Source organism: Balearica regulorum, chromosome 9, assembly GCF_011004875.1.
Source record: "Balearica regulorum gibbericeps isolate bBalReg1 chromosome 9, bBalReg1.pri, whole genome shotgun sequence".
Taxonomy (NCBI): domain Eukaryota; kingdom Metazoa; phylum Chordata; class Aves; order Gruiformes; family Gruidae; genus Balearica; species Balearica regulorum.
In genome coordinates, this window is record NC_046192.1 from 11,564,919 (window position 1) to 11,590,108 (window position 25,190).

At 38.6% G+C, this 25,190-nt stretch overlaps 1 protein-coding gene across 1 annotated transcript in view; it reads right to left on the reverse strand.

The window, feature by feature from the left end:
* Positions 1-19,050, reverse strand: part of DNER (delta/notch like EGF repeat containing) — a 136,578-nt gene extending 117,528 nt beyond the window's left edge. The window contains exon 1 of the mRNA XM_075761076.1: positions 18,677-19,050. Within this exon, the coding sequence (XP_075617191.1) occupies positions 18,677-18,931 (255 nt within the window). The 5' untranslated portion in view covers positions 18,932-19,050. The remainder of the gene's footprint in view (positions 1-18,676) is intronic.
* Positions 19,051-25,190: the final 6,140 nt, after the last annotated feature.

Genomic DNA, 25,190 nt, shown 5'->3' on the forward strand with positions numbered 1-25,190 from the left:
AACAACCATTAAGAATAATTTTTTGATTGCTACAGCTATTACATCAAGTTCAAAACCTTTTGTTATCAAGGCAGACTCATTATACCTATACAAAATTGTTTGTCTGATTAGTTACATATTATATATACAGATTCTGATTCCTAAATTTTGCATGTTTTGTTTAAAAGTTGTGAGGCATTTCTAATTTGTTAATTAACAAACAAATGCTAAGATACACTTTGTGAATCTACATGATAGCTTTCATGGCTCATTCAAAATTCTTGTTTCAAAACACTTCCACAATCCAGATACCTGCAATAAGTTGAATTGCAGAGGAATGGAGAACTGAACAAGATCTACCTTTTCCATAAACACTGTGTCTCTGATCTACCAACAGTGAAGCTGTTGCAGCAGTCATACACCAAGACTGACTTCTTTTCAGATGACACACACGTGATCTGTAAGTCGATTCTCCTGGAGAATGCTCATTGCGTGTAGCAGACCAAGTTACAGAAGTCAGTGATGGCATGGGATCCAGGGGGCAAGGAGAAACAGACACAAACGTGGATTCTTATTTCCAAAAATTCCATTTACTATTTGCAAAAGCCAACTCCCAAGAAAAATTTCTTTACTTCAACCAAGTCCAGAAAAGGTGATTTGCTGACGTTGAAATATTGACTTTTGTAATTTGTAGGCAATCAGCTGGGAGAAAGCTGGATGTGCATCAAACTTTAGAGAGAGCTGACCTGGCAGCCAGGGAACAATGAGCAGAAAAAGATTTCTGCATCTGTAGGTTACTGTAATTAGTAAAGAGCATTCTGTGAAATCTCCTAGGACACAAAATTAGAACTGGTTCATATTCATGCAAAATAAGAGGAATTTCATGTGAACAATTTGATGACTGCATTCAACTTTCAGTTGTTAGCAGATTTTTCAGCATGGAAAATAAGCAGTCTACAGATGGGGAAAACATTGCAGCTGGCTCAGCAGGGTTAATTCTGGCATGATGCTGCATTACTAGTCAGCTGCAGTGCCTCAGCACCACACTCCAGGGACCAGAGTAATTGTGCATGGAGCTGGCAGGGAGTCAGGAGCTTTGTTAGCTCCTGATCAGCATTAGCCATTCTAAATAAAGCTCAGCTCTACATAGACAAATATAGGTAACTCCACATGATCCTCATCAGTATCCTGGAGTTTTCTTCCATGTGGAGTATGCTATTTCCCCAATCATAAAGGTAATGGAAGGTGACTACTAGCAGAAGAAAGATTTTGTCCAAATACGTCCCACTCCAGTTTTGGCCTTTCTGTACACACTTCTCTTCCCCCAAAACATGTACAAGTAAAGGAGGAGGTTAAACAAATTGACCTGTATAAGAAAGACCCTTTGCATTGTCATAGGTGCACAAATAAAAGCCCGCAATAAAATAAAAAGTAAAACGTGCATTTGGTGGGCTCATTACTATAGAGGGAAAATGTTTCATTACAAGAAGAGTCTTAACCATTATTGAGCATTCCAGGAGTTTATAGTCTACAAAAGAGAACATTTCCAGGGACACAGAACCACTCCACAGAAATTAAGACAAACTAGATAAACAATTCACTAGAATAACATCCTGTGACAAGGTAAAGTGGGAAAAGTAAAATAAAAGGGGGACCAAATTAAGACCTTGCCACAACTAAATACAGGACCAAAATCCACCATATTGCTAGATCATATATTATTAAAAAAAAAAATCTACAATAAATCTGTAATGGACTATAATGAAAGTAAATTAGTATCAGCGGGGGGAAAACTACGGTATTTATCAGCTCTGAGGAACACCTCTATTAGCTCTAAAAGGTCACTATATTGTTAGATTGTACAAGAAAGTTTGTACTGTATTTGAAATGAAAATTCCAGAGCCCATTTTGTGGTCTGAAAATCTACATTTTTCTCATAATATCAGGAGATTTGCAGAGTTAAGTGTGAACATATTTTTTTTCCAATATTATACAGATACAGAGACTTGATGTTGAATATAATTTTGAGAAGCTTTCTAGGAATAGATTATAAGCCAAGCCTTGCAATATCAAGTTTCCAAACCTTTAGATCAAAAAGAAAATGTTAACAGACCAGGCAGGAGACAAGGAAGAAAAAGCAGGGTAGAGGCAGGATTTTTTCCTACATCTATTAATTTTTTTGTAGCCAGAACTATTTTATATTAATTGTCCAATATTGTGATCTTGCAGATATTGATCCAATCCACAATCAGCTGAAAGCAATGGAAACAATCTTTAATTATGAATTTAAATATGCCTGCAAAACACACTCATTTCTTCCTTCCTTCCTTCATCTCGAGTCTATCTTCACATAGAATCGAACATAGACCTCACACTATAGCAATGCACAGTGAAAACATAAAAGACAAGGGTAGCTAAGAAACTGTGCTTACGACATCTATACAGCACAGCAAATGACTCAAGGTTCCAGAGAAAAAAGGCCTCTGAGCTGCACTGCTGAAGTCAAGTCATTTCAGAGTACCTGGAAAATCTGGGCATAACTGATTGTTAATGAGAAATAAACTTCTTTAAGAACATCAGCAGTACTACTACTCACTGTCAAAAAATTAAACCACAGTTGGCTCACCATTTTTACTGTATTTATATATACACATTAATGATGGGAGTCTAGTACAATTGTGTGTTGGTTTTGCGTGGCAAGGTTTTGGTAGCAGGGGGGCTACAGGGGTGGCTTCTGTGAGAAGCTGCTAGAAGCTTCCCCTGTGTCTGATAGAGCCAGTGCCAGCCGGCTCCAAGACGGACCCGCCGCTGGCCAAGGCCAAGCCAATCAGCGCCTCTGTGATAACATATTTAAGAAAGAGAAAAACAGTTAGAGAGTGCTTTTGCAGCCAGAGAGAGGAGTGAGAAGATGTAAGAACACCTGCAGACACCAAGGTCAGTGAAGAAGGAGGGGGAGGAGGTGCTCCAGGCACTGAAGCAGAGATCCCCCTGCAGCCCGTGGTGAAGACCATGGTGAAGCAGGCTGTCCCCCTGCAGCCCATGGAGGGAGGATGAGGGGGTGTAGAGATTCCACCTGCAGCCCGTGGAGGACCCCACGCCGGAGCAGGTGGAGGCACCTGAAGGAGGCTGTGACCCTGTGGGAAGCCCGCGCTGGAGCAAGCTCCTGGCAGGACCTATGGATCCATGGACAGAGGAGCCCACGCCAGAGCAGGTTTGCTGGCAGGACTTGTGACTCCGTGGGGGACCCCACGCTGGAGCAGTTTGCTCCTGAAGGTCTGCACCCCATGGGAGAGACCCACGCTGGAGCAGTTCGTGAAGGACTGTCTCCCGTGAGAGGGACCCCACGCTGGAGCGGGGGAACGATGAGTCCTCCCCTGAGGATGAAGAAGCGGCAGAAACACCGTGTGATGAACTGACTGTAACCCCCATTCCCCATCCCCCTGTGCCGCTGAGGGGGGCGGAGGTTGAAGCCGGGAGTGAAGTTGAGCCTGGGAAGATGGGAGGGGTGGGGGGAGGTATTTTTAAGATTTGGCTTTATTTCTCATTCCTCTACTCTGTTTTGCTTAGTAATAAATAAGATGAATTCCCTCTCTAAGTTCGGTCTGTTTTGCTCGTGATGATAATTAGAGAATGATCTCTCCTTGTCCTTATCTCAACCCTTAAGTTTTTTTTCCATTGTACCTTTTCTCCCCTGTCTAATGAAAGAGGGGAGTGATAGAGCGGCTCTGGTGGGCACCTGGCCCTCAGCCAGGGTCAACCCACCACAAATTGTTAAGCTCAAATGTATCATTGTAGATAATTATTTAAAATGTTGCTAGGAAAAAGTTGCTGTTACACAGTTTCAACAATAGAGTATTCAAAATCTATTCTGAAAACGGTACAAAAATTGAATCTCAGATTTTATTTGCATTACCAAGGTGCATGAATTATCTCAACTATAGAAAGAGAAGGAAGTTGCTATACAGTCTAGTTAGTTAGAGCAAGAGGCTGAACTGCAACTCTAGTAAGAGGTGCACAGAACTTTTGTCATCTGATTTTCCACAAAGCATTTTTACTTTAACAGTGAAATATTGAAAACAAATTTGTTCACAGTAATGCCTTTCTGCTTCATAGGATTTGCAGGTACAATTCCCATTTTCGTGTATGAGCTATCCTCCTTAGCTAACTTGGTGATAGAAATCTGCTTTTCCAGAAGAAAACAGGAATGATAGGACAATTACCAAGCTGCAACCTTAACTGGAAAAACTCATTAAAGGCCTTAGTCCCTCAGAAACTCAATCTGATCAATAAACCCAAAAATTATTGGCAGTGAAGAATGATAAAGCCTGAACCCCAGCATATTTTACAGAAAGGAATTTTAGAGAAACAACTTTTCTAGAAGAATCATCTCATTTGATGAGGAATAAGAATAGATGCAATCCACTTCCACATTGATGCAGATGACTATGCACTATGACCTTACCAAAAAAGTACGCAACTTCTAAATTAATTATTGGCCAAAGTGGAAATAAGATCTACAAATGATAAAGATCTATACCCCATGCTGAAATAACAGCATTACTTAAAATTGGACAGGGTTAAGAAGGTAGTCAAAGGTAGGGAAATCTACTAAATTTGTCAAGTACTTAGCAAGTTTTACTAAATTCTTCAGAACTGAAAAGTTGGAAAATATTTCAAACAGTGTTAAGTCACTGGCTCTAATTACTAGTGCTGAGCTAAAAGAATATTTTATTTATGGAAATTCCATAATTTGTCTAATAGGAGTAAATAAAAACTAACTGAATCACTCTAGTTCTCTAGCTTTCACTATGGAAATGCAAATCACATTCACTGCAGAAAAAAAGGAAAGGAGACTAAAATATCATTATTATGTTTGGAAAGTCATCAGCAATTAAAATTAACTATTTTTCTCTAAACTATCTGCTGCTTTTATATTCCAATTCATACCTTGATGCTAAAAATTAGTTCTTATTATTTCTATTCTTGTGAAATTCTATGGCAGATGTCTAACTATGTCTGCTTCTGTATTATAGAACAATGCTGTTTTGAGAGGAAGTAAAATTTAGACATCCATACAGATAACTAAAAATTTGGGTTGCTGAATCCACTTGAACAATGGTACATAACATATAATAGGAATACAGAAATTCATAATCCTTTTATACCCATGAGAGTGAGATAGACACCTGGAACACTATGCAGCATCATTAATGCATTTATTCGGACCTAGAATACAGGCAGGTGCTGAAGAAAAGACCAACAGTCAAATTCTGTGAGATACATTATGTGAATTCATCCAGCTGAGACACAGAAAATTCAAACCACCTATCATTTTACTTATACCTAAAGAACTGTCAGCGCTGAAATGAAAATCCCACAATGCCGTTGAAATGCAATTCAAGCAAGAAAAGAAGCTATCAGGCTTTTTCAGCATATGAATCCTTTTCGTCTAAAAAAAGAAAATAAAAATTCTTTTTAGAAGTTAACTTTATTTATGCAACTCAGAATTAAAAGACATCAACAGAAGCTACAGAAATCACATTCCTGCAACTACAGTGAAAAAAAACTTAGGCATTGAACAGATGCCTAAGCATCGAACAAATTGGGAATTGAACAGATGTTATTCTTACAAAGGTAGAAGAAAACCAGGAAAACATACATAGAAATTATTTCAAATACATTGCCTTCCAATGGTCACTTGTTGTATCTATTTACTCATCTAGCTAATATCCTCAAAATTATTCCAAACACTGCAAAGGTCAAAGGCAAGGGCAGCTTGGCGGTTCAGGAGCAGCACAGCTGCAGATGTGGATGACAGACTAGGACCCCAGCCCAGTTCTTCCTTTCCAAACTAGCAAACACAGCAATGCACACTTCCCTTTCTCAGGGTATATTTTGTACATTAAATCAAAGCTTCTACAACTGCTAAATTCCAGAACACAGCCACAAGTGCTTGGTGATTAAGCTTGAATGTATTGATTTTCTCATTCTGTTATGAATATCTATGGCAAATATTTCAGCTTATCTATTATACAAGCTCAATATTCAACCCATAAAGTTTAATTTCTGCCTTTTTCTCCTGACACTGCATCTTAAGAAATGCTAACACGCAGCATTATATTCTATATTTCATCTCGCTTATGTCTAAAGGGACTATGAATGACTTATTATTCTAGTCATCCCACAATACAACGACTGCCACCAAATCAGTTTCTGCACTGAAATATCCCTACATCAATTTTCGTTTCCTTTGGGTTTGGCACTGTTGTCTTTAGAAAGGAAGTAAATTGTCTTAAAATAAGGGACACAAGCTCCATCAGCATCTTTCCAATGTGACAACTTTTGTTAATACACTGGGAAGACCAAAAAAAAAAAAAAAAAAGAAGGTGAAAACCAAAAAGAATTTGGTGCAACGAAAAAGGAAGATGGTTTGGATATAGAGAGAATATAGGAAAAGGTAACTAAATATTTTATTAAACAAAGTAAACCACAGATTTTAACATAAGAAATACACAAAACCTACAGCATCTCAGCTCTGTAAAAAAGAGGATTTGTTATTCATCCCACTTCCAACTGGCAGCATTTTCAGATCCTAGGAATTAGTTTCATTAATGTTTATTTCCATAAACAAATAGGCAAGTTACTACAGGATAAAACAGCAGATGAGCTTGCAGAGTCTCATCTGCTTAAAGACACGTACTTACATGCACATACTTACATAGCTGTACCCCATAGTAAACACACATAAACCAATCTCAGTCCATCTTCATTTAGTGTAGCATTAACACTAATAGCATCAATAGCATGAACATAACAATGACAGCAAATTTACACCCATATCTTTGTAGTTTTGCTTTTATGCATCCATCTATTAAAGTTTTCCAAAACAAACCTAACACCTTTACAATTCCCGTGAAAAACAGAGAACCTCATTTATGTTATTTTAAAAAGACAGAAAAATAAACTGTGCAGATCAACAACTGATGCTATAAAGTTTTACAATTAGCTCCAAAATTAGACACCACTGTACCACACTCCTTATAGTTTGTAGAAACTTCTGGCTGAACATGGGGGTTATTAGAAAATGACAATTCCTTGAATAAAGAGTTTTGCGCTGGTGGCCAAATCACAGTTTCTGATGGAAGCTTTCTGGTGAAGCTCCCTACTGCAGCACTAGTGCTCTGCTCGAAGATCTGGGAACACAGCACCTTAAAGCCCTGAGCTGTAGCCCTGCTCTCAAACTTAAAAGCCATAAGACTGCCAGGGTAACTTGAAGCTCTCAAGACTTCTCAGCTGCCCTGCTTAGTGTCAAGGAGCTTGGAAGAGCTTCTAGCAGCCAGCAGCTCTCTGGGTTCAATAGCTGCTTGCAGTAAAGGACCTCCAGGTGGGGTCTACTTTCACACCCTAGGCAAGGGGCTTAGAAAATCTGAAAATATAGACTAGAATTGGATGTAAGTGTATTTTGACAAAGAAAAACGTCATCCTCAGAACTAGAAATCCCAAGTTTGTAATCAGCACTGCAGCAGCTTCCAAGTGAAAAGCATATACATCATGCAGAAATCAACTAAGATGCTACACTTGTGTTTGCTATGTATCAGTTACACAATAACGTTTGCTAGCACTGCTGTCATTCCAGAGTATCCTTCAAATGATTTTCTCATATAAACACTAAATACGGTTAAATCACCACTAATATGTAATGATAACAGAAAATCATCCATATTCCTAAATGAAATACAGTGAGGTTTTGGCCCATACTCTCGTTTGCTACATGCTACTGCTTGCAGGCCTTGATAATCAGAGGGCGTACCTGTGATGCTGTTCTTAAGCAGGCCTTTGTGAAAAGGCAGAATCACTATTAATCCATCGTCTCTCACTCATGTGCAGAAAGAGTTAAAATTTGGTGTTGCAGGAGATGCTGTTTAATTGGGGAGAAAGGTGCTTTGGAAGGAAGTGGCACAGCTGATCTTGCTTCTGCATTCATTCACCTTAGAGAATTTCTTCATTTACTGATTTCAGGAGCACCAGGAAACCCAAGCTCAAATGGTTACTGAAATAAACTTGCATTTATTATTTTTATAGACAAAGAAATGACTATGAGTTTACTTCACCTCTAAGAGATATCATAGTGAAGTCTCAAGCAGCCCTTTAAAGAAAATGCTCCACATTTTTAGCATGCTCTACACAAGCCAGATTCTCCCCGCACCCTCAGAAAGATTATCAAGAATTTCTATAACATCAACCCAGTACCTTTCCATTACTTTTAAGAGGCAATAGTTAGCCAAATTTTAACATTAGAGTCCTTTTACAGTTATGTAAATTAAGTCGATTTGTCCTTCCTTCAATTAAATATATTAATTTCCCAGGGGACCCAACACCATTTTCTTCAGTTGTCATATATGCCGTCATCACACAGTACGCTGTAGCCTTAAAAAGAATTAATCAAGTATCTAGTCTTACAGATCCTACCTATGTCAGTAAACCTCGTGTAACTCAACTCACTGAAATTCAAAGGCATACTCAAATGAGAAAGTTTCTCAGATCCCTATACAAGAACACAACCTTGGTGTTCCATAGCGACAATAAATGCCAGAAAACAACTCTCTTGCAACCAGATGGCAGCATTAGGACTCTCAACATAAAAGGCACTTAGCTCATAAATTATAAGACTTCTACATGACCATCTTTACCTCCTTCTGTTTAATAAAGTTCAGTTATATTTGCCTGAAATTAGATTACAATAGAAGTACATGCATATAGAGAGTCACAAGTTATTAATAGCCTGCTCAGTCTGTATGAAACCTAAACCATATATTTTAGTTTGTCATTACTGAAATTCATTCATTAATTTGATTTTGATAAAAGGTATTTAACGATTTGTGTAATTTCTTCAGCAGAAGAAACCATACATCTGTTAAAACCTTTAAAACAAAAATACAAATAAAATTTGCATTAATTTTTACAGATTTGCAGAATTTAAAACACAAATCATTAGGCCTGAATAAGAACCATAAGAATTACCATATAGTTCACGGTGATAGTTACTGTCCTCGTTGACAAACACCACTACCAAATACTTCAAAGGGAGATTTCCGGGTCTGGAAAATTACAGAAAATCGTCCATTTATTTTCCTTAGCCACATTAGTTGATGACTAGCTGATGCCCAGAAGAATTTAACTGTCTCATTCCTGTTATTTGCTTTTTTAAAAAAAGCATTGTTCTTGTCACAAGATTACCTTTTATTCAGACTCTTCTTTTTTGCCTCTGTATAGAAGTGAACAAGTTGTTCCTCCCAGGTGATTCAAATCTTTCCACATCTACTAATCAATCACATCTGCTGCCCTTTCTTGGGGTCTATTTCTGCCCTCTCTAAGTAAAGTTACCTGAACTTGATTTCAGGGGATTAAATACTATTCATTCAGAGAAAAAAACAGCATTCTAAGCCAGTTTCTGTTCTCTTGCGCCATTATCTACACATCTTTAAACTATTTGTATTTTTTAGCACTCAGGCTCATTCAACATACCACCACCAGAACATACCAGTCTTCCTCCCAGATAATCACAGTTTATTTAGAATATGCATCGTTAGCTGAAATTATTCCTCCTTCTGTCAACAACAAGCTTCAGCTTTATTAGGCCCAGTACAAAGAACCACATAAGGGCAACTTAGACTGAAAATTAGGCTTGTTGTAAATAAAAGGAATCATATCTTGTTACTCTTTTTACAGCTACTGTTCCTGAAGGTACCCAAAAGTCTTGTCAAACTGACAATACGTTTGCTGTTGTAACTAATACATGAAGTACAAAGTTCCCAAAATCATTAACATTCAGTGACCTTATCTCAGTATAGCAACCCTACTTTCACAGTCAGATTGAATCCTGTTCTTACCTTATTCAAGAGCACCTTGTTCACAAACACCTTTGCTACAGAAGTCTTTGAAATACTGATCATTGATCTATTGTCCCTGTTTCCAGTAGAAAAGAACATTACAGAACTAAATTAATCTGTAGACTGCTAGACTGAATATCTGCCAGACAAAGAAGTAGTCTAAATGGCTGATTACTTTTTTTAATAATAAGGATTTTTTCCTTACAATTTAAATATATTCTGATAGGTCACTGACATGTAATTCAGAATCTGGCATTTCAATATGATGCTTCCTTACAAAGTGCTTTTGACTCAACATTCTTAAAGCCTTCATACACATTCACAAATTAACCTTTTGAACACCCAGAATTATCTATATTTATAGAGGAGAAATCCAAGTAAGAAGGTGGTAAGAGTTTTGTGCAACATGACTCAGCAAGGCAGTGAGAATTCCAAGCACCAAACCCTGACATTCCCAGACCTTTCCCTACAGACCTTACAGCTATTTTTTCAGGTTTACAGCAGAATATAATACTAAATAATACAGCATAATTGTTACACTTACTATGGCCTGTATAATTGTAAAACAAATCAAGGAAAACTTGAAAAATAATACAGGGCGGTGATATGTATTGCTGAACTCAAACAGGTTACATACGTGGCATACAAATCAGCTTTTGAATGCAAAAGTGCTTCATTGTAAGAGATTACACTTAGGCAATAGAACAAATTAATGTTTGCTTGATAAGAAAACTCTTTACTTTTCTCAACTTATACCTTGATGTGCATTTCCACTGTTACAAAACTGTTGGAAAACTGCAACGGTTGTATTGCAGCTTAAGATCTTTTTCCTAATAATACAATTATAATTTATGTTTTGTGTAGGTCATATTGATGAGTGACAAATTTCTCTCCAGAGGATATTTATTTCAGTGTTTACATTATTCCTGTAAAATATAAATTGACAAAATCATACACAGAAAGTTGAACAAAACTGTATTTTTTGCTTTAAAAAAAAAGGAGAACAAATTAAAGACCCCTAATAAATGATGCTTTACAATGTCAAATGCATATACTAAACTGCTTTTACCTTCAGATTTTGACCTAAATGTCACTAAGACATTTTTTAATGAAATTAACCCTACTTTTTCACCACACCACAATCAGACATCTCTAGGTAGGTTACTGAGCTCAGTTCACCTATACCAACCAAAAGTTAAAAAAAAAATTTAATAATTGTGGATATTATGAAGCCTTCCTGCTAATGCAGTTATTAACAGGTAACGGCTCAGCATACATAAAAAAATGGGATTTAACACTGTACAAAACAGACTATATTTAGATTAACCAGCAACAAACAGGAATATTGTTAGTAGCTCAATCTATTCAGCTCAGACAGGACATTCCAGAAAAGAAAAACAATATTCACTACATGCACAGGGAGAGAAGAGTGGAATAACTCACTTTTTTAAAAGGGAAAAAAAGGGTAACAGGGAAATTCAATTAATATGAAAGATAGAGAATAAAAATAAAGTTATGTTTTCCATGCAATTAATCTGTGGGATTCATTAGAACACAAATGTATCACAGCCAAAAAGAGTTACTACTAATAAATGAGGGACTTGATATTTAACAAGAACAGAGTGAGCTATGAGAGCAAGTACAGGAAAAAAAAAAAAAAGAAAAAAAAAACACGCCACCAACCTATGCTTAAGGTTAGGTGAACATTATTTTCAGCAGACTCATGTGCCTATTGAAATGGAATTTCCTGCGTCATCATCTAAGATTTTGGGTCTCGTGATCCCATGATCAAGCTGAAATCCTGCTAAATGCCACCTCTGAAATTATTGATCTCAAGCAAGTACTTCTCAGAAGGGCGGTATGTAGAAGATTCTGTGAGAGCCCTCAAAAACAGGGGAGCATTTCTACTTTCTGTAATACTGAATCAAGTCATATCATTCCAGTATTTTAACCAACATTCTTGTTTATTTGTTTTCCCATCCGTATTCTGTTGTTTCTTATCTTGTATTCAAGATAAGGTATTCTCCTAGTACCTTGGGAACCTGCTCCACTAAACAGGATTTCCAGAGCTACAGGTAAACAAATGACAACATCAAGTTAGGTATTTCAAAGGAAAGTAAAATAACGCTAGTTTTTAAACAGATATCATTGCTAAGTAATTCTCTTAGATCAACTGCAATGAAACATGACATACGTAAAAGCTGAAGCATCTTAGTATAACATATCTGCTACTATTATTCAGTTACTTTACACCTGATCTGTGTCTCCGCAATCTTTAATCACAAAAAGTAAGTAAAACCAACACTTAAACTTTCACTTATATTATGAAAATTTTCAGAACCAAATAATTTGCATTATGCAATAACCTGACTAGCATTTAAAAAGAACTATTTTGAACAGATTAAAGGGAGTATTTCAAGACATTGAAAGAAAAAAAACAAAGATTCACAAAGGTCAGTGTGCAGATGATACCCAAATAATAACCACTTATATAATTGAGACGGTTTGGGTTATTACATTATTCCAGTTATATTCTACAGAAATTTAGAATAATTTGTTTAGATCCCATGGCAAAAATCACAGCACAATTCTGTATTGCCTGCTTTGGAAATTGCTGAATTATAGTTTTCTCATTCACATATTTTCACATGATATGCTTCAAGGCAAGATGCTAATTTGAAAAGCTTAAATTTCTGACTGGAAATATATTTCTATTACACTTAGAGAAAACATGTTATAACAGCTAAAATAAATTGGGTGGAGAAACTATTTTTCATATTCATTTATTCTGTGCTAACATTCCCCATATTTGATACCTCACATTGCCATACTGCAGAACTTCATCAGTTCCACTGCAACCAGGGATATCAAAGTCCATGGGGCACCTGAACAACACTTCACTTACAGATCACAAAAACTCACAGAAAACAAATAATATCCATCAGTCCTGTGGGATATACAATTTTTACTTGAAGAAAAAAAATCAACAATGACTGCAAAATGTGAGTATACTAATTTGTAACTAATGAAGCTGTAAACAAAGTGGTTTGAAATTAATACTAAAGATTTTTCAGATATCTAATAGTAATATTGCCATCTTAGAAGTCCCGCTTGCACTGCACACAAGTTTGTCAGCTTCCAGGTACAGTCTAGACCTGATATAAAACATATAGGTATAATAACACGGAAATAATTTAGCAGAATATCCAGCAAAGAGGAGGCAGGAAGAGGACAAGAGTAATAGGCAAATACAAAATATAGGAAAAATAATATATACAGGTGTGTGTATGTACAGAATCACAGGACAGAATCATAGAATGATTTATGCTGGAAGGGGCCCAAGGGCGTTCTCTGGACCAACCCCTGCTCAGGGCAAGGCTAATGCTAGGCGAAGGTGCTTGGGGTCTTGGGCACTCAAGCCTCGAATCTCCGAGGATGGAGATCCCACAACTGTTCTAGGTGCCTGTTCCAGTGTTCGGGCACCATCATTACGAGGAATTTTTTCCTTCGATTTAACTGGAACTTCACCTACTATAACATGTGTGTCACCTCTCGTCCTTTCACTGACCACATCTGAGAAAAGTCTGGCTCCATCTTCTCTGTGACCACCCATTAAGTAGTTGAGGATAGCACTTAGTTCCCCCTTAGCCTCCTCTTCTCCACAAAAAACAAACTGAGCTCTCGTAGCCTCTTCTCACACATAGTACATGCATCAACACAAATATTTAAATTCTGCAACTTTAAAGCACTGCAAGAGTTAGAAGATTTAGTCAGCAGGAAATGACATGGTACCTCAGAACTCAAGCTAAACTACATGCAAATAAACCAAGAAATCTCCAGGGCATCTGCTAACTATACAATTTGCTCTCATTAAAGATAAAAGAGCAAACAGAATGGTCACATAACAAAACACTTGCATCACAATAACCATATAATCTAAATATATACCCTTCATTAATGAGTACAGAATGGGAAAAAATAGCATTCTAAATATGCTAGAGAACTCTTTGTGAATTCAAGGATTATTTAGAGACCTTTCAGAAGGCATGTCAGCACTTAATAGAAAAAAGGATCTCGTGAAGAATTAATCAGGATACTCACATGAAGGTAATTTAGCAGTTAGATTAAAGGATGTCTTTTTGTACAGCACTGTCCAGTGCAACCTGAAATAACCTGGCCAATGAAATTTTGTGCCACTTACTGAACCCTCAACTAACAATTGCTTAAGTATTAGACCATTGAGTCAAGAAACAATAATCCTTCTTTGCATAGCAGTTTGCTAACCCTGGATTTCTGCATTCAGCATTAAACAGCACATTATCAGAAATCTATTCAAAACAGAAATAAATTCAAAGAAAAAGAAACAAAAAATCCTTCACGGGATAAGAAATAGATGCAGGGGGCACAGAATAAAAAACTGAATCACTGCATTACAGTCTACAAATGTTCAAATACCATGATCAAAGACAAGAATAAATTCACTTGGCATTCAAAAGTGCAAAAAAGGAGAGAATGAAGAAAAACATAATCAGGCAGAAATTGGGGGGGGGGGGGGGGGGGGGGTAGGAGGGGGTGGATATGAAATCATTCTAAGAAGAAAATTTTAAAAGATAAACTACTGTCCATCTGTATTTATTTTTTTTATAATCAGTTCCTTCCTTGACTTTTTTAAACTCGATCTACACCTTTCTAAAATTCCATTTTAAATGAGCTGTCCACAATTACATTTAAAAAATGTTTTCCACTATAGGTGTGGAAAGATAGGCATTAGAGTGAACACAACAAATCCTACCCAAGACCAGAGAGATCGTTTTGCTACTAAAATTATAATTTCAATATTAACTCAAAAATGCTATTACATCAGTGGCTACCACATGACTCTCAGAAGTAAGCGGAACATCCAGTCATCACTATCAGATTGTATAAAAGAGAACTGCTGCAACGTCAGAAGCTAGTTCCGTATGCTTGGACACTACTTGTTTTCAAGTTTTGATTCCTCACACAATCTATAAAATAACTAAAAGCATATTAAAAAGCACTGAAGTAAAACAATGAGGGAAAATTATCAACCAAAGGAGAGAAGAAAAAAAATACAAAAATACAAACCAAAAAAAAAAGAGAAGCAACTAAAACAAATAAAGCAGGTATGATAGTATTTAAAAATACATTAATAAATGAATATTTCTTCCCATAATAGTCTTTCAATGAAATTAGCACTAGTATGGAACTTCATGCAATTTAATGCAATTAACTACGTTCAGATTCTGTATTTTTAAGCAAATGACCAAGTCTATAATGAAATTTTTTATTTCCTATTTTGTACCTTATATCTCTAAAATTATTTCATAAGGTACTAACACAAATCAATTTTTACATAAAAATTTCCTGACCAAGAAAAACAATTGTATTGGATTATACATATCATTAGAAATAACAGAGTAGTCATTAAACTAGTTGTTAGAAATAAAGGTTAAAGATTGCCTTTCAAAGTAAAATATAAGTAAAAATTTAGGGAATATAAAGTTTAGGGAACTTTAATATCTGTCACCCAGTTCATTTCAATTTATTTCATCAAGTTCTCTCAGTGTAAAACTGAAAACTGTCCGATTTCAAATTCCTGCATAAGGGTAGTTGAATTCACTATAATTTTAGTACAATTTCCTTGGGAACACATGTGATGTCTTTGCTCAGACTAAACTTTAAGATACTTCAACACATTAATTCTATTTCTTCTTTACACAGACCAGAAATATAGTAAAGAGAAGTGGGAAAAAATTCACAACTATGAAAAGAAATTGAGTTAAATTAGAGCAATGTCCTGCAATGTGAAACCAAACAATCCATAACAAAACAAACCTGAAGTTTGCAAAACAAAGTATATTCAAACTGTAAGTAATGTGAGATATATACACATGCATAATTCATGGGATGGATATACTAAGAGGACCTGTAATTTCTGTCGCTAAATAAATAATGAGTTAGTAAAGCAATTATAACATAAGATCATGGAATTGGCTTAAGTCCATGTTAAATACATGTCACTTGGTGATAGGAAAGCTCTGGACTTTTAGAAGTATCTCATGTGAATGTAACGTCAGTTTCATCCTTTGCCACTTTTCCCATGCCAGCACCAGCATTGTCAAGTACATCAAAACTAGTTACAGTAAAAACTTCAGTAACAAAATTTGTGGGCAATCTCCAACTTCGACTGTTAGCGATCCTTCTACATTATCAACTTCACTGTGCCAAATTAACTTGCAGGCACATTTAGAACATATTTCCTCTGTTCCACATCTCAGCATATCTGAGCGGAATCAGCAAAATGTTGCCTTCACTACTAGAAGTAACACGAAACTAAATCTATATTTTTAGGGAACTGGGGCTCCCAAAGAACTCCGTCAGAAATTCAAAAAATGTAAACTTACCTTCCATGATCTGCATATTTAAGCATAATAATTCCTGTGGGTTTTTTCCCCTCTGGGTATTCCTCTCTGCAAGTCCAACTGTTCAATAACAACCTCAGCGGTAAGCTGGAAACCCTTTGTCTAGATGTACCCCAATGATCTCCTGATTTAGCCCATAGTTTTCTCATAACCCGTAAGGGATATGAGAAAAAAATCCTTATAGTTATTTTAAGCTCCTTACAGTTCTCTGTTATCATTGAATTAGAAAACATGACTGGTTTTACCTTTCTTTGTAGAAGTTTAAGCCGTTAGGCATCTGTTAAGCTGCAAGACATCTGAATGACAGAGCAACACAAGAATTAATGCATTTGTACAGTTGGTTTTTATTTTGATAAAATGAGCAAAGTTTCAGCCATAGATATATTGTGTTTATATTACCCCTTTAAAAAACCTGCCTGCTCTCTAGTTAATTAAAGTTACATTTCAAAACTATATTAACTTTTAATAGCTAACTGGCATCCATACTTCAACTACTGTCAGGATAGCTAGAAGTGGCATTCATTTGCTTATCAGTTTCTCTTGCAAGGGTCATTACTCAGTATTTCATAAAAAGAAACAAAGTATGACAATGTGAACCTCCTCTTATTAGTTAATAAAAAGCATAACTGCTATGAAAATATTGCCTATCTCTTTCATCAGAAAAAACAATTATATCCAGTTCGCCAGGCACAATACTTCACAGATGGTAAGATGCCAGCAAGTGTTACATTTTACTAAGTCTTTAAAAGGATCATTAATCTTTCAGTCATGGAGCTTGGACACTTAAGTCTAACAGCAACAAGCAGCAGCAAACACGCAGCACTCTCTTTGTAGTGATAGAAACATAGTAAACGCTTAAGATAACAAAAGCTAAAATTAGCCAAAGAGAAATCTATTTAATCTACTTTCATGTCTCTGATTTTACAGAAATCTCATTAGTACAAATATTTTCACTTTCATTGTTACACTGAATCAACTGAGACGTTTCAAGGCAAGCACAGAACTCTGTGCATAGTGCTCCTACTTTACAATGACTCTTATACTTACCTACATGTTAACTCTTCAGTAAATGTATTATCCTCTTCATCTATTCAACACTAGAGTTTGGATACTACATGACCAAGGAACATTAAAAAAAAAAATTTGAAAAAGCAGACTGCATTTACTTGAATTCATTTGCTTCTCTGTCAAATCCATTTAAAACAGAGAGCATTGATAAAGAAATGGTAGCCAATCCACATAGCCTTTTGTACACTGCTGTCACAGAAAGTAACCCATCATATACATATGCAGGAAACAAACCTCTTTGTCACTGCACCTGCTTTTCCTTATCTGAAGATATGGAATATTAAGTTTTTGTGAATTTCTGAACATGATAAAGATTTTCATCCTTAACACTAAAGACAAAAAAATAAAATCTTTACATGACAATAATTAAATTTGATTATATTATCTCATTAAATCCCAATATAACCAAGCAGTTAGAAAAATATTGCTTACTGGCTCTCCATATTTTAGCTCATTATCCCTACTCTGAGCATTCTGACCTTTCAGAATTCAAAATCAATCCAAGAAGCACCGGAAACGTGGGAGCAAGCACACCTAACCTATGAAAATGACCGCTGGAGACACGATTTAATGACTGGTATTCAATGCAACATAGCATCCACTTCCAAGGACCATCCTTTTCACCTTAAAATAAGTCAATACTAAATAAATTGCGAGGACTGGACGATGCGGGGGGGGGTGGGTGGCCATAGTACTGAGATTAACCTGGAAGGCACTGGCTGAGCTTAGACCCATCCTCATCCACCTCTAACCGAGCCTCTTACACGCCGTCGGTCCATTTCACGCCCAGGGGTAACGGCTCTCCCCTCGGGTCGGGAGTCAGCCCAAGGCACGGCTCCATCACGGTACCGGCACCCGCTTTACGCGTCCACCGGCACGAAGCGCTGCCGACCCCTCAGACAGCCCGGGGCAGAGGCGAGGCCGCCCGCAGCCCTGGGTGCCCGCAGCGGCCGTTAACGGCACCAACGGCTGCCGCGCGAGGGAGGGGCCGCGCGCGGAGGGGCACGCCGCGCGCCAAGGAAACGGGCACCGGGCACCAGCCGCTGGGCGCCTCCCGGGGCGGACGGGCCGGCAAACAGGCACCGGGATGGCTCGGTGCGGAGCGCGGTAGAGACGCCCGCAGACGGGGTGGGGTGAGGCGGGCAGAGGACGGGAGGGAGCCAGCCGCAGACCGAGCGGGGACACCCAAGGGCAGGGACGGGCACAAGGACGCAGGGCAGGAGGGAGGCGCTGAGGCGGGGGCACCCCGGGAGGGGCCGAGGGGGGCGCGCCGAAAGCGCCCTGCGCGCCCCTTACCTGGCAGGAGGTGCCGGTGAACCCCGCGGGGCAGGCGCAGGTGTAGGCGGCCGGAGACCGGGGCAGGAGCACCTGGAGGCGGCGGGGCGCGGCGGGGCCCCGGTCCGGCACCGGCGAGCAGGTGCCGTTGTTGCGGCAGGGCTGGCTGAGGCAGGGGTCCCGGACGGGGGGCGCGGCGGTGGCCGGCCCGGGAAGGCAAGCGCGGCGCTGGGCCAGGGCGAGTAGCAGCAGGAGGAGCGGGGCGGCTCGGGGCATGGCGGCGAGGCGTCCGGGTGCGGGTGCCGCTCCGCTGCGGGCACCGGCGGGGAGGGAAGGAGGGGATGGAGGCAGCGGCCGCCCGGCTACTCCCTACCCCCCGTTCCCCAGGCAACGCGCGGGCGGGGACTGGGCGGGGAGGAGCCGGCCGCCGTGCCGCCGCGAGCCCGGCAGGGGGCAGCCGCCCTCCCGCAGCACGCCCGGCCCCGGCGGCGCGGCGGGACAGGCAGGGGCTGGTGGCAGGTTCGCAGGGCAGCGGGGCCGGATGTCGTTCGTCCCTAGAGCCAAGGCCCACCTCCGCTCGGAGCCGACGGGGGATGCGCCTCCGGTCGTGGGAACGGCGGCCGGGCTGCGCAGAGTTGCGCGAGCACGGGGACCGGCGCCGCGCACCGAGCACGCTGGTGTGAAATGGAGCCGTGCGTTAAGGAATGCCCGGCGGGCATTCCTGCTCTGTCGGGGCCTCCGGTTCGCGTGACGGGCGCGTGTGACAACGCAATAGCGCTCGGCGCTTCAGCGCGCGCCGGGAGTGAGCCCTGCCCTGGGTTACACAAACGCCCTGAAAGAGAAACTCCGTCTGCGGGAGAGCTCACCCTGTGCTGCTTGTGTACCGCTTCACGAGTGTAAGCTGCTGATAGTGACTTTAAAGTTCTGTTAAATCAATGTAGAGGCAGATGAAGAGCATAGGAATTAATCCTGTCATTTCTCATATTGGGGGGGGGAAAAAAAAAAAACCTGAGTGTTTTCTTAACTGAGGTTATCCGTGACTGATTTTTAAAAATCGATTTATATTTTCCTAGTCGTTTGAAGATTTTTTTACCGCCTCTGCTTAGAGCTAAGATACTTGATCTCTAAATCAGTTAACGGACACAGGAAGATAATCCACATTCTCTGACCTTCTATTCATTTGCTTCTGTAGAAGCGAAGTATTTACATCTAACGACTTTTCCCATCTCTGTCATGGGGTTACAGGAGCATTGATGGCAGCAGCGTGCTACATTTTTTATGAACCTTTGCACTTCACCTACAGCTGAAACCTGTATCGCGCGCAGAAATAACTGGTGATGCTGATTGAACTGAAAACTCACGGGGGGTTCTAGCAGCCCGAAGACGCTCCTAGCTGCCCGCAGCCAGGCGAGGAGAACGATCGCCGCTCCCCCCGCAGGCCCCGTTTCCCTCCCGCCGCGGCCTGTGCGGTGCCGCACCGGCTCCCTCTGCTGCCGCGGCGCGGGCAGGGCCCTTCGCTCAGACTGCTCCCCTTTCCTTCCCCCGGTCCCACAGAGCGGTGGGTTCTGACGTGCACTACAGCCTATAGGCACTGTGATAATACAAATAAAACACAAGCTTGGTTATATTGATTCTTGAATTGTTTATTTTACAACTTTCTTCTCCTTAAGGTTACTTTTTCTGCCAATATTTGCTCATCAGAGCCCTTCACGTGTTGAGACAAAAAAAAAAAACCAAAACCTACTGTACTTACCAGACCGGTTCATCATCTTCTTTTCTCTACTGATCATTATCCAATTCCCTATCTTGGTGAAATCCAGGAACATGGAAGACATTGTTACAATTTGAATCTGAAATACTGCTTATACTGTTCTTTTAAGTAATTTTGCAACCATAAGGAACATTCTTATTAATTGGTTAAATTTTTTCATAAGAATGTCATGGAAAGCAATGCCAAAGGCCTTGCCCATGTCAAGTTATAACAACTGTTTGTTCGCTCTATTCCATGCACAAGATCTGTTGCCTTGTTCTACAAGAAAAGAATTTGGTTTGACATGATTTGTTCTTGATAAGTCCACAGAGGCTGCTACTTGTCTCCTTGTTATCTTCCCAGTGCTCTGAAATAACTTGTATTTATATCCCAGGTTGCTGTGGCATTTGATGTTAAAGCAGCTGGGCTGTAATTCTCTCTGTCCTCTTTCTCAATATAAATGTTTGTCCTTTCCCAATCTGCTAGAACTTTACCCTTCCACATAGGTTGTCAAAGATAATTGTTAATAACTAGCTTCAGCTGATTCTCTAAATATCTTATAGAAGAAAATCATCAGAACCAAACTGAAAATATGTTCTACTGTCTAACCTGACCCATCTTTCTTTTTGCTTAAGCGCTTCTCCTGGTTGATGCTAATTGTGTTAACCAGCTGACCAACCTTTGTAACAAACAGGATGCCTGAATAGACAGGTTATATAGTGCCTCTATTTTTTAATTGTTCTTGGTACCCCAAAAGGGTTCAGTAATTCTGGTGGAATTCTGGTCTATGTCTGAGGCTTTTTAGTAGTAAGACAATATAGATAAGTTATGGAAAAGATGATTTCAAGACTGACAGCTAGATCAGATAATGAATTCTGTTGATGACGTAGCATGGTATTTGCAGAAGAGAACGACTTTAGAAACAAGCTAGTCAACCAACACAACCAACAGAGCAGGACATAACATGGTGTTCTGAGTCAGATTGGACATACATTTGCATTATAATTGCCATTTTTATATGGAAATATTTAACTGCACAACAGAAAATATTATACTTAGCCAATTAGCTAGAGATTTTCCAAAAAGCTGTATCTTTTTATGCATTTTAATGGTCCAATATGCATAGTTTAAATAATTTTATAGTCAGCTTTCCATAAACAAATTACTAATCATAGTATTCAATAAGGATTCAAGCTGTCTGCCTCATTTACACTTGCTAGAATTTGAATTGTATTACCAGTCTAATAGCTTATTAGTGTGGCTTAGATAAGATACATTACAGCTTAACTATTTATTTTGATGGAGAAGTACTCATCCTCTAGTGGTTTGAAGGAGATTTTGCAGAGATTTTTTTTTTTTTAATCTGTTCTGATTAAATATTTAGTGAGGAACAAAAATCTCTGTGTTTTCCTAAGAGAAAGTTACATGTTTTCAGTGTCTCCCATAACAATGATCTGTTTTCTAAATATTGATGAATTATTTTAAGACCACCTACTATTAGTTTCATTTTTCTTTACTAGTTTAAGAGCTAATTTAGATGAGACAGTTACTGTGAGTCTTTTCTGAACAGTGTCTGGACTGTGATTCTTTTTTGTTTCATGTCTTGGGTCAGGCTGCAATCATGTCTTTATGATATTGGTTTGCAGAGTGCAGAACTGACATTTTCCTTATCTCTCTGTCAGCTTGTTCCTGCTTTAAAGCATCTCAGGTGTTTAATTTCCAATCTACCAAAAGCACTGGGGGTTTAATTTCATTTGAGAAATTTCAGAAGGGTCCAACTCATGCAACTGGAGTCAGATTTCTGAAATTATCCATTGTGTTCCCAACCCCATACCCAACAGCTGCCAAAATTAAAGCTAAATCCTTTGAAAATCATTGCCACAATCACTGAAGCTATTACTGTTTCTTTAACGCTGTGTTTCTTAAGGCTTAAAATGCATTTATTCAAAATATTTTCTACATGTATTTAACTTTTTTCTAAGCATATAGTTTCTATTCCAGCAAATTCTGTAACTGTTTGAATGATCCATGCCTCATTTTATCAAAATATTGAAGTACACATTTAAACATGTAAGCAGCCTACAGAATTTAGTAAGAATACTCACCTTGGAAGATGCATACTCAGGTGCTTCACATTAGAACTTATTATAGCTGATTTTCACAGGTTTATGAGGGCAGGTTTTGGCTACAGGAGAAGGTTAGTTTAAGGCTCTGAACAGAGACAAAGTTTTTAAAGAAATATTAGTTCACTGCTATAGGTGGATGAGAGGGAAGTGTTGCTTTATTTTCATATGCACCTGAATAATTGCTATTTTTCTTCTATCTTGATGCAGACTGGCAAGCACCCTGCTCCCTGACAATGTCCATGGTTTTAATTGCTTTCCTTACAAGCTCTTGCATTTATTTTATTTTTCTCCACTGTATTAAGCTGTTTGAAGTTGCATGTTTTCTTCTTTTTGTTTGCTAACTTTGATCTAGGAAACTAGTGATAATCATGGTGATTTGTTTACCACTGTCGACAGTGAAAGTACACTTTGTTACTCAATGTATGCTGTTCAGGAGATCTACAGTACAAATAGAGAAGTGTTGATACAACTCGTATCAAGAGAGACCTGCCAGCCCAGGTACGGAAACATTCATCGTTATGGGAATCATAAATCACGTTCTAAGACAAAATCCATAGAGCAGCAGTTAAACTTAAATTGGGGAGCGTGAAAACACTGTGCTATGAAAATCCATGATGCCAGTTTTATCAGTGGCAGACAGACAATTCAGGAGTGGCAGTATTTCCCACATCGTCACCTATTTGTCTGGCTCACAGGAACTTCTATCATCCAAAGTACTTTTTCTGTATTTCTAGAACAATGGACTTAAAGTAATCCCTACCTCTACACAGTACAGATGTTTCACAAACAAAATGACTGTCAGCTATTTAAGAAAGATCTTTCTCTAAAAGTTGCCAGAAAAATTGTCTCAACAGCTACTGCACCTTTCGCCAAAAAGCTGTACACGTAATTTGAAATAGACACTTCTGCAGAAAAGATATGCTTTTTATACTCTTATTATGGTTGGTTTTTGTTGGTTTTTTTTTCACCGTGCTGTGTGGCACTGCAGCAAGTACTACTGTACTTTATGAAATGAGAAATTCATCTTACAGAAAGATCTGGACCCACCTTTAAGCAAATAAAACTACACTCAGTTAAATCCTGCATATTTATACCAAGTCTGAATAAACTTAAGGAGTTTGCTTGCAAAGTTTCTCAGAAAGTAACACCATAGAACAAATGTTGAAACTAACACAGCTGTAGCTTAAGAAGTTTAAATCCTATGACACAGATACAATAAAATAATTAAGAATGTATATGTTTTGCCATTTGCAGTCTTCCACTCTGTTATTGCACAATGACCTAGGCTTTCAAATAATGACCTGATGCAATTACAGTTTCACTAGAGATAAAATAATTTATAATGTATCATTCATACAGATAGTAATTTTTAGTCAAAGAAACAGAGCAAGTGCAAACTGTAGAATCTTAAATATTATGTCGGAATTCTCTTAAGTGTTTATCTTAATGAAACATCTACGTAAATTCTAATTCAAATGATGTGCTTAATATGACAGCTATCAGAACAAGTATTTGACCATGAGAACATGAAGGAAGTATTATATCTGAACAGCTATTTTTATATCCAGTAAGTAAATTACTTTTTATTTCTATGAATTTCAAGGTGCATATGGCAGATGACATGATGTCTATATTCTGGTTGACTGGAAAACCTTGCACATCAAAAGCTGTACAGAGGAGAAGAAAAGGATAAATAAAATATCAATAGACATTTTACCCAAAGGAAAACAAAAAAAAGCAAGTCATAAGGTAATCTAGTAAGAGGTTTTAAGGTGTAATGTTCCTCTGTTATTCTTCCTGAGCAGTAAATAAAAAGGTGATGCTTTTGTTTGGTTTGTGGTCACAAAAGAGCCAGCACCTGTGATTCTCAAGGCAGCAGCCAGCAGAAAAAATCTCCTAAATAGAGAACTGTTTTTATTGGTTTAATTTCAACATAAAATTTCACAGCAAATACAAAACTGAATTTATGTCTTGGGTTTTTGTTTCCTTTATACCATTATTCTTTCAAGCCTTCTTTTTCAGGTATTCATTTCTTTTCAAGTTTTTCAATTTATTATTGCTCAGTAACATCACCCTCACTAGATTTAAAACTCACAGATAAACGTCACCTTTTCTTCTGTGTTCTCTTACGCATCATTTATAAGTAGCAGATTATGGCTCAGCCCAAGCTTGTCTTTTCAAATTCATTCTCTCCCTAAGCATTTCTTTCAAGTAAGATGTGTGTATACATGTATTTCAGTAAATATGGACCCACAAAATACCTTGACTCCTTCATAGGTTGAATTTTCAGGCTCCCATTTGGCTTACGCAGTGCTGATCATAGCTCGCCACCTCCTCACCACCCTCCACTGAGGTGGGGAAGTGATATTATCCCGATTTTACAGCTCAAGCCCCAGCCCAGATCCCAAACTATTTACACATCTAACCTACAAGTTGGATTCTTGCTTAAAATCTGACAGGAAGTGTTAAGTAGAAAACTAATCCTATATCTCTGAACTACTGACTTATGCAATGACGAGGCTTTCTATAGAACACAATCAGGCTCTAAATTCTGTTAAAATTAAGAATAAATGCCTTACTACTTATGGGAAAACAATGAAGCCATTATGAGAAGCACTTATACTGAAAAAAGGGGGCACCGTGCAATAGATGTGCTGTT